The following is an 11169-nucleotide window of genomic DNA, read 5'->3' on the forward strand; positions in this document are numbered from 1 at the left end:
GAGCCATGAGATTATCAGTGTGATTCTGTACATACAGTATGGTCTAGTCTGCCATCTAGTGACTGGTTTTGTTAGTGGTGGTTGACCACGATAACGTCAGCAAAGCAGATCACACCGTGTTTGATGCTTGGCCAATACTATTATTTCTCAATATAAAACATACAAAGAAGCAGCTGAAATGGGCTTTTCCTTATTCATTTAAAAGTTGAATTTGACTGTATTCATCATGAGGAAAAGAAAGTGTCCCAAACTGCAGAACGTCATTTTCATAAATAACCATCTGTGGTGCAGAATATTACTTTCGACACCTTGATGTTAAAACTGCTATGATGATTATGAGATCTTGTCTGACGATATGAAAATTTTTTTGCTGCATGTGTGCACGCATGAGTGTGTGCATGCGTGCTTGTGAGAGTGTGTAACGTGATTTGAACTAAGTGTGGGAGGCACTCCACCCTGTCTACCCAAACAAAGAGACTGCTTAACTATTGCCAGATCCCATTCTGACACGCATACGAAAGCATGGATGCACATGCACACACACACTTACTTCTCTAACATACATATGCTATTATCTTCCCCACACTCACAAACTGTTTAGGTCTCCTTCTAAAGCACTAAATATCAGTTGCAAAGGAATAACTAATACTATAGCCAGTATTAATATGCTGAAAATATGAACATCTTGCCTGCTTGGCTGAGGCATATAATGACTGTATTATAACAGCAAAAATAAAGGGAGCAAAAACACAACCTGGGGTTCAATAGGTTAATACAAATAATCCTTGTGTATGTATTTTTATATACAAATATATAGAGTACTCTATATATTCCCCTATTCCTAGAATCATAATCCCCTGGTGCTTTCCGTAATCAGTGGATTGCGTAAAAGATATTTGAGCCACAGATATATATATAGACACTCAAATGACAAATCAATCACATTGTTGGGGATTTTACTTCATGTAATGCAAAATGATACAAAGTTCCATATAAAAGTATAAAACATGATAGATGTGATACAAAACAAGTGATTTTTGTTTTCCTGCCAACCAGCAGCCATCATTACATACTGTACAAATATGAGACAATATGATGTCTGTGAACTCAATATTAGCACCATAGTTGAAATCAGTGGTCCATCATTCATGCGTACACACTTGCGCTCACAACAAATCACACATTTAGAAACACTCACAGGTGCGCGGAAATGAAAGAAGGAAGGACACAAAGCAAGAAGAGGAAGTCAGAGGGATTGGACTTCCTCTGGTTTCCGAAAAGGCCCCGATGAGCTCAGCTGTTCTGTTGTCACTTAAACAGTTTTCTTGTGGTTCAAATGAAAAAACCGAGCTCAAAATTGTGGGGCTGTTGACTTGGTTTGTTCATAGCCACAAACACACCAATGTTTTTAATGCGACACTGCACTGTGTCAACTGAGAGTTCTTTCTGTACTCTAAAGGCATGACTAAAGGTTGCAGCACAAACCAATTCACATACTGTTCTGTTGCACAGTGTCAACATTTTCAGACATTTTATTGTCCTAGTCAGAGAATCTCTGCATGTCACTGTCTCTGCGAGCACTGCTGTCCAGAAAGCGGTCACAAGGGAACTCTATGAGATCCCCCTCCTCGAGCGGTGCAAGTCGTGCTGGACGACTGCTCTGGTAGCTGGTGAAGTCAGTGGACACGGAGGCCGTCGCCACATTGGGACGAAAAGGCCGCCTGGTGGAGTACATGTGGCGCACGTGCACGGCCGACTTCCTCCTCTGCAACCTCCTCTTCAAGCTCCGCCCCAGCCAGACTCCACCAATGACGAGCAGCAGCACAGCGTTCCCGGCCAGTGTCGCCACCGTCACCAGCTGGAGGTCAGAGGTCAGCGTGCCCCCACGACTGAACACCTCGGGGAGCGTGATCAGTCCTGCGCAGTGGTCACGAGGGGCGACTTGGCAGACAGATCCTCCGACTACTCCCTCCACGCAGACGATGTAGGTTAAGTCTGAGCTGAGTTCTCGAAGGGTTACAGAGCGAGCTGTACCGCGGGCATAAACATAACGGGGGAAACGCTCTGGAGCCCCAAACCGGTCAAACAGAATCCGGTAGTGGACTTCATCCAGGCCTGGCCCAGGTCCTGGTGTGTAGCGGTGATGATCCCTTGTAGTCCAGTAGACGGTGACAGTACTAGATGTCACTTGATCCACTGAAACATTGGTGATGAAATGGCGGTTGAATACGCATGGATCTGTGATTACAGGTAAGGCCTCCTCCTGATCTGACGTCAGAAGATCAAACTTTTCTCCTGACTGCGCAGAAGGAGTTGCAGTGAGCTCTGTGTTTGAATCAGTGGAGTTTCTGTGACTTGGTGTGGAAATGGCTGGTGGATCCGTTCTAGAAATTACATTCGACCTCCGTCTGCCTTTGGCACGTTTCCCAGCTGCCTCTACGGCAGGCCGTGACCTTGGACTGAGCGACTCCTTCCTTGGTTTCTTTCTTTCCAGTGAGGAAGAGGGTTCTCCCACCTCTGGACCCCCCTCGTCTCCCTGGATTCCCACCTCTTCCTGTCCCTCTCTTTTCCATTTTTCTGCCTCTTTCCTCACCATGACATCATCCATGTTTCCCTGCCTTAAATATACAGTTTGTGTCTCTTCCACCTGGCCTTCTCCACCGTTTTCCTCCTGCTTTATTGCATCCGTTATCTCTTTCCCCTCCACTTTTACCAGTACACCCCCTCCCCGGCTCTCCTCAGGCCCAGCTTGGCTACTACACAAGTGGGTCCAGTTCCCAAGGGGCTGCAGCTGGGAGCTGTTCACATAGTCCAGATATTTTCCCCTCAGAGTTGCAGGGTGATGACATTGCACAAAAACAGTCAACAATTTGCCCTGAGAATGTGCAGCAGTCATCCATCTCTTCAGCTCCTCCAGGCGACAGTCGCACGTCCAGTTGTTGCCATGGAGATCCAGGTCGTAAAGCACGTTGTTGAGGGCAAAAATGTCGCCAGACAGGCTGGTGAGAAAGTTGTTCTTCAGCCTCAGCACCTTTAAATGTTTAAGTTGCGAAAAAGCCAAAGAGTCCACGTTGGAAATCCGGTTGCGGCTGAAGTCGAGCTCCTCGATGCGCTGCAGAGGGTCGAGGAGACCAGCGGGGATTTCCTCCAGTCCGTTGCCGTCAATCAGGAGCTCTCTGAGGCTCGACAGCCCCTTCAGAACCCCGCTGTCAAGACGAGAGATTCTGTTGTTGCTCAGGGACAGTTTGGACAACTTTTTCAGATTTTGGAAGACATGGTTCCCAATGTATTGAATTTCATTTTCAGACAGCAGCAAAGTTGTCAAAGCTTTGAGTTGGGAAAAAGTGAGGACATTGCGCACGGCTGACTGCTTGTTGTGGGCCAGGTTTAGAAAGCGCAGGTTGGCGAGTTTAGAAAAAGCGTTTCTGTGAATATGCTGCAGTTGGTTGGATTCCAGATGGAGATAATGTAGACTGGTCAAACTTTTAAAAACAGAGTCCTGCAGAACTTCTATTGAGTTGCCATCTAGGCGCAGTTTAACGAGATTATCCAAGTTGGCAAAGAGCTCCGGTGTGATTTTCTTAATGTTATTATTATTGCCATAGAGAATAGTTAATTTCTTCAGGGGTTGTAAAGTCCCAGTAGGTACATTTGATAAAAGATTATGTCCCAAGTAGAGCTCTTCTAGCTTGGAAAGTTTCTCAAATGCCTTGGGGTGAATAGTTTGTATCTGATTGTACTGTAAATTTAACCTGACAAGGCCACTGTACCGTGTGAAGTCGAAGGCAGAGATGTTACTGATGAAGTTACCCCCGAGGCTGAAGATCAGCACCTCCTCGGGCACCCGCATGGCGGGTTTGGGCAAAGTGCGCAACCCGCGGTTGGTGCACATTAGGTGCTGCGGGTGCTGACAGTCGCAGCGGTCGGGACAAAAGCTTGTCGCCGGCGAGGAAGAGATGAACCCATTGAGCGACAGCAGGAAAAAACATAGTCCTGCCAGGAAATTGAAGGTATCCATTCCCACAGCGCGGCTGGCACAGCCAGAGACTGACGCCGCATTCGCTTTGTGTTGTTCAGGTGCAGTCGCCCCTCTCCTCACTCACGCTGGAGACCATAATCCACTTGTTGCTGCGAAAGGTGGAGAGAAAAATGCTGTATTGATCAAGCACGCGGCGACATCATTGAGTAGCATCTTGTATAGAGCAAATTAATTTGTGCAGTGCCGCTCTGATGCTGTCTGAGGAAACGCTCACCTCCCCAGTAAAACCTCCATCCCCCCAAGTGGTCATCTGCTGCGAATTACAGAGTTCCGCAGAAAAAAAAGTAGAGTTCAGGCGCAGAGTGTGCTCACACACACACACACACACACACACACACACACACACACACACAGAGTGAAGTAGTCCCTCCTCCGCAACTCTGCGACCCTGCCAAAACCAGATGTGCACAAGTCTTGACGCACGAGATCCAGAGTTTTGCGCGTGCACGCAGGTAATCAAACACACACACACACACACACACACACACGAGTCTGCAGTGAGAGAGGGAGGGCGAGAGAGATTGAGAAACCCTTTGACCGAGTTTTCTGCGCGCCCCCGCAGCCACCGGGGGTCTGAGATCTGGATCGGATCCCTGGTATGGACAAAGCAGACAGGAAGATTTCCTTCCCACGGAATCCCAAGAGAAGCCCAAAGTCTTGGATTCCCTGGCAGGAGGGTGCACGCGGAGCTAACCAGTCACTCATAAAACAAGTTTAACAAAACACTTATATTCAGATTGTCAGTGCTTTTGATGATGTATGAAAAACGATTCATTAAAGAGCTGTTTGGTAAACAGCTATACGACCCAGAGGACATTCAGTCTGCCCTGTGCAGACACTGCATACACAAAGTGAGTAAGTAAAGCAACAATCAACACATCATCATCTAGTCTGTACAGTAGGAACACCATCATTATGCAGCTTAACTACAATTCACTATTCTCTCATTAACGCACCCTGTGTCGCCGGGGCCTTCAGGAGCACAGATGGTTCACATTTAGAGGATGAGGAATTCGGGTCGTCAAGCGTGTGTTAAGACTGAGGAGGAGAGGTGCCAAAATCCGAGTTAAAGATCTCCAACTTAAAAGAGGGGAAATAAACGCAGGGTGAGTGGAGCATGTGAAGACCGAGTGCAGAACTGTGCAGACTGGAGAACGATGCTCTGCAGTGTACATGAAGGTTCCTGTTCCAGTGCAGTGTAAAAAGCATGCAACGTTACTGCCAAGACATCTGCACATTTATAGCACAGGAGGCAGAGTGCTTACCCACTGACATAGCACACACACAGCTTAAATCAATGGCTCCTAACCTTTCCTGTGTCATGTACCTCCACAGCCTTCACTGTCATGTTTCTCATCATTTTGAACTATAGAGATAGATGCTGTTAGCATGTTTAAACACTCTCAATTGCAACGGGTGACGTCAATGTTGATGAATAGAGATATGTCAACCATGGGAAGAGAATGCAGTCATGATTCACTCAAGTACACAAAGTCACACACTCATGCACGAGCACACATTCAAACTTCACGTGTGCTTTTTCAACCACCCTTGAGATTCAAGTGATACAATGGTTTCCAGAGCCCAGCTAATGCACCGCTGCTGTAGCTCATTGCATTTACAGCACTCCCGGATTGGCCTCATTCTCATGCATATCTACTTGGAGACATCATAGTCAGCCATTATAGCTGTGGTGGTGTGTGAGCGGGTGTCTGTGTGTGAGAGAAAGAAAGACAGAGAGAAATAACAACCCTTGGGGAAGCCCCCTCTCTCTGGGAGGTCATTTCCTGTCTGGCCATTTCTCTATAGTATTTCTGAATCTCTTCTCTCCCCCCCCCCCCGTCTTTCTAGTCTCTCTCTTTCCTTCTCTCTGAGGAACACACACATTGAGAAAACACTCAGAGATCTGGCCTCAGACACAGCGGGACCAATCCAGTTGTTTTATGGCAGTCGCCTGGTCTGTGTCAGAGATGAAAAGAATACACAAAAGATTTCATCAGTGTGGATTCGCTTTCACTGTAGCATCACAAATAACTTGAGATTAACTTTAATGTACTAACATTTAGGGCAGGATGAGGGTGAAGGAGCCATTCCCGAGAGTGCAGTGTGGAAATGAGATGGACAGATAGAATGAAACATGGAAAACAGGGTAAGAAAAGAGAAAACAGTGTGAGGAAAGTGAGAGCCCGGGATCAGAGGAGCTGGGGGAGAGAGTGCAATGTTAAACTGATGTTGACAGAGATTGTTGTGCAGGAAAAGTGATCTGGACTTGACCCAGATTCACATAGACTTTGGCACAATAGGCAGCATTGAGGACCCCGCAAAGAGCTGTCTGCCACTGTGCCTGCACACAACAAAGGCTGCAGACCCATCCTTTCATCACCTCTCTCTCCTCTCAGCGGGCCTCTCACTGTCCAATCAGCCGGCCATATGACATTTCAGTCTCTCAGCAGAGAGAGAGAGAGTGTGTATGTGGGAAAGGTAATTCCATCAGGGGAAGGGAGAGAGAGAGAAACTGAGCGAGAGGGAGACAGAGAGAGAGAAGGGCTTGTATATCTGTCTCCACCTTAATGTGCCTGTTCCTTGGGACTGACAAATGTCTCTGTGTGTGCTAATAAGTATGTCTGCATGAAATAAAGAATATCCAGAGCGAGTGCAGGTGAGTTTGTGTGTGTGTGTGCATGTAAATGAGCTGATGTCTTGGAGTGTTAGTTTTCTCCTGCAGTCTCCAGGTGTTGAAACAACAGTGTCTGGTGAGGCTATAGAGCCAGGTTTATATTCCATTAAATGTATCCTTAGAGGAGGTAGAAAGTAACTAAATACATTTACTTTCCATAGTAATTTAGTATTTACATTTTGTAACTATTTATATTTTTACTATACTATAATTAAAACTGAGATATTGTGTCTTTTACTCCGGGTGCTTCTGTATTTTTCGTATTGAATAAAACGTGGAGCATTGCATTGTGGGAGCAGAAAGCTGTGCACGGGCCATGAACTGTACACTCTTTTTTCCAGTGTGCAATAGTGAAAATTGTGAAATTTTTGAAGGCTCTACATAGTAGATACATTTAAATACTCAGAATTCGGACACTCAAATTAAATGGTGGAGGGTTAATATAGTGCACTATAAAGGAAATAGGTAGTAATTTCAGACTCACCACATGCCAAATGACAAACTTCATCTGCTGATGATGACAATGTGACTTAGTCAAAAGCTCCAGAACAAGTGAGTAAGTGGAACTTGATGAATGAGTGGATGAATGAATGAATTTATTTGATGATTTAGAGCATTACAGTCATACTGATGTTGCTTTGAAGTTGAAACAAGCATGGACCAGTTTAAACACATGGAACCATACGATGTAAAAAATGCTGATTAGATTAGTGCATTAATGATGAAATATTCTGTGAATATTATTACTATAAGCTACATTTTATTTGTGACACTTTCTGAATGCCAGACCTAAACTTTGAATTTAGCAATTTTGTATTGAGGTACTGCTTCACTGAGGTACTGAGGTTTGAGATTTTGAGATATGTAGCCCACTTATTCGTGGCGTGCAGCAGCTCTTGCTTAATCCAGATCTTCACTGAAATAAATACATTTAAAAGCATTCAGCCATGGCTGGAATGCTTTGATTTAGCATGACATGACAGATAATGCACACAAACATGCACACAATTACACATAGGACTACAAAAGCACAGAGGACACAGGGGGTGAAACACTGGAAGTGATCATTTAGCATGTATACCACACATACAGACACACAAAAATTCACCAATAAAGAAACACAGCAGGACTCACAGTGTAGGAACTAATGAGCCTCACACACACAGTCACAAACTTGCAGGAAGTTGTGCTAGTGGAAACATGTGCATCCTATTGTACCGCAGAATGCAGAGATCTCTGCGGATCACTTATTCCCTGCGGGCCTAACATGCATCACAGAGACAATCCGTATGGGACACGTCCTGGTAACATAACACTGCATGAAACCAGCACATATCAGGGGCTTATCATAGTAATCAGTGTAATGGATGGCCTGCAATGAATGAAGATGAACAGCATCTTTGTTCAGATTAGCCCTCCTACAGTTCTCTAATCAATAGGAAATAGTTCAAACAAATAACACATTGTCCATGTGTGTGGCCGGGTTAAAAAGCATGTGTGGGTCCATTTGTGAAAATATGTACTTGCGGATGTGCGCATTATTGCCATGTGTAGAAGTACTGTATATGTGTATATGTGTGAACTATAACTTGATGTATTCTTTAGGGCCTTTAATTAATCAGTATGCAGGGATAAGGGCGGGAAGACAAAGCAAACGGCACGAAAGATGGAATGAGGAGGTGGGATTGTGTGTGTATGTGAGTATCTTTGTGTGTGTGTGGGGAGAGTTTACATGAGCAACAGCTGCTGGGATCATTAAGTGCTTTAGCTAGAGTTAGGAATCATAGCTCTAGTCCATGCTCACAGACATTAATGGTGTGTGTGTGCCTGTATGTTTGTGAGTGGATGAGTGAGTGTGTTTATGCACTTAGAGGGAGATGGTGAAAGAGACTCCATCCCCTCTCTGCAACACGTGTCCGCAACTGCACTGACATGCCTTGAGACTGAAGACTCTCTGTTAGACAGAAGATGCAGCCACATTTTAGGTGTACCTAAATGTATATGAATGAGAGAAAGAGAGTGGAGGGAACACCTGGGCCCCATGCCTGCAACCCTCCACATTCCCAAAGCTCCCCTGCTCAACTCCCCCCAGCTGGTTCCCATCTCTGGAGGGAGAAAAGGAGGGCAAGATGGAGCGAATGAGTGGAGGGGACAGAGTCCTAGTTGCAGCAACTGAAAGACAGTTCTCTACAAATCACTGTGCATAAATAATAATAACAGTCACATCAAAATCAGATCAAAAGAGCACGTCATAAACAGCTGGCACTCTGGAAATGCACCATGGACCAAAACGGCTGATTGCAACAGGCCATCATGCAATGTGGGAAATGCATTTGCGCAACATTCCTTTCTGCTTTGGGAGACCTGCAGCCTCTCTTGCCAGACCTCCAGGGGTCACGTTTTGTCTTTAAGACCAACATGTCGAACAAGCCGGGGGGTGGGTTGGGAGCAGACAGAAGAGGAGGAGAGAGAGGGTGAGAGAGGAAAGGAGAACTTTCAGGGTTTCAGTCGACCCTGTGAGAGTTAAGAATGGAGGGAATAGAGCAAGGAAAAGAGGAAGGGAGGTACTCGACATCTGGAAAAAATTACAGAGTATGCTATTGCCCTGTTGAAAGGGTGGAGAGACTGGAGGGGGAGATAGAGGAATAAGGAGGGTAGTGTAAAGGATAGTGTGTGTGTGTGTGTGTGTGTGTGTGTGTGTGTGTACTGGGAGGGCAACCCTTTGATCTACGAAGTCTGATAGAAACTGTCTGCATGCACATAATCATCCTCAATCACATAATGACACTGAAAGAACATAATGCCTTCAGATCTTAAGATCACTGAGCGGCACAGAAGATAACACTCATTCTCAGGAACTCAAACACCCTGAAAAGTGTGATAGGCTGTGCAGGGCTGCACGAGTGCACACAAAAACATGAAAGCAAGCACAAAAATGCACATGTGCACATGAACTCCTGATTAGGATCTCTCAGTCTAACACAATGCAAAACAAGTCACAAACAAGAGTACAAAAGATGTGGGCTTTATGAGTCATTAAGACAAAGTCGTCACTCAGTAATTTAGAGAGCTGAGACATCTGATCTGCAGCTGTCAACTCAGAGTCCCCACACTGCTTTGCTTTTGTACAACGTCGCCCTCTACAGACATGGAATATTACAGCATATGGAAGCAACAGCACAGTAATTTTGTAACCGAGTGCTGATCCGTTCTGAGGAACTTTACTTTTGCTTGACCCCTTCCTCACGGAGAGGCAATTAGTTTGTGGTGATTTAATTGGAAGCAAATTCAATGGATGGCAAGCCACTCAGTCTATCACTTTGCTCCATTCTGAAATATCTGAACAACTATTGGATGGATTGAAATGAAATCCTGTACAGACATTCATGATGACCAGAGGAAAACCTGACTTTTCCTCTAGCGCCACCAGCAGGTTGGTGTAATTAATTAGGAGTGAAATGCATCAGATCAAAATTTCAGTTTTCCCAAAACTAAGGATACTGCGATCAGCCTCAGCTGCACTTTGTGTTTTGAGCTAATTAACAACTGTTAGCATGCTAAGAAACATTATGCTGTACCAGAATTTAGCTGAAAGTGCTTATGCCTGAGTAAAGCCTCACAGAGGCGCTAGCATGGCTGTAGATTTATTTAATAACATATGTGCCACTAAATTATGATATTATTAATAACTTATCTTGAGGCCCCATCTTGTTGCAGGGCCCCAAATTAAAATATTATTTTAAAGCCTTTGTTATTTCAGCATATAATGTGCTTACATGGTGCATTCCTCTAAATAAAATGAAATAAAAATAATCCAGATGAATTACCACAAATTGCTTAACATTGAATACATAGGCTATATACTACTTGGAGATTGGGACACACCTTAGTGGGTTAATCTAACCCAGGATCAGGTTCAGCAACAAAACAGAGACTCTGTCAGTGTCTTGCTCAGGGGCACCTCAATTTCTAAGACCAAGAAGGACACTAAGAGGTCTTCTAGTAGAAGGGTCTTGTCTCTCTTTATTATCCCCTCCTTACAGTTAGAAGTGACCTTCACAGTGCATGTAGCCAAGTAACTTCAAGACCTTGGGATGCCGTGCAAAACAATTTGAACACCATAACTGCTATTCATGTTCTTCATGTTCCTCTTTGTTAAACAAAAGTCCACATCATCTGGCTGACAACCGCAGCAAGGCTCTTGCAGCCTGAATACAAGCTGCTCAGTGTGCAGTAACCATACGTAACCTATAGATGACACTGTCATACACAATCTGCTCCCACAAGATGTGTGTTTGTGTCAGTGTGTGTACTGTGAGTGGCAGGGAGGTGATAGGTGATATAAATAGCTACACTGGCACACCCAAACTTGAAAGCATATGTATCACCCTTTACTACATTTTCTTATTTATGTCTGTCTACACTATCTTATTTATGTCTGTATGTCTCACTG

The 11169-nt window shown here is 44.8% G+C and overlaps 1 protein-coding gene across 1 annotated transcript; it reads right to left on the reverse strand.

Moving 5' to 3' along the window:
* Positions 1-939: 939 nt before the first annotated feature.
* On the reverse strand, positions 940-4329 carry tril (TLR4 interactor with leucine-rich repeats). Its single transcript, XM_056399862.1, has one exon. It carries the CDS (start codon positions 4016-4018, stop codon positions 1541-1543), a length of 2478 nt encoding a protein of 825 aa, XP_056255837.1. The 5' UTR covers positions 4019-4329; the 3' UTR covers positions 940-1540.
* Between the last annotated feature and the right edge of the window lie 6840 nt (positions 4330-11169).

This window comes from Seriola aureovittata, chromosome 16 (genome assembly GCF_021018895.1).
Source record: "Seriola aureovittata isolate HTS-2021-v1 ecotype China chromosome 16, ASM2101889v1, whole genome shotgun sequence".
NCBI lineage: Eukaryota > Metazoa > Chordata > Actinopteri > Carangiformes > Carangidae > Seriola > Seriola aureovittata.

Excerpts from the sequence above, each read along its gene's own strand:
- tril (XM_056399862.1), bottom strand. The coding sequence starts at position 4,018 with ATGGATACCTTCAATTTCCTGGCAGGACTATGTTTTTTCCTGCTGTCG.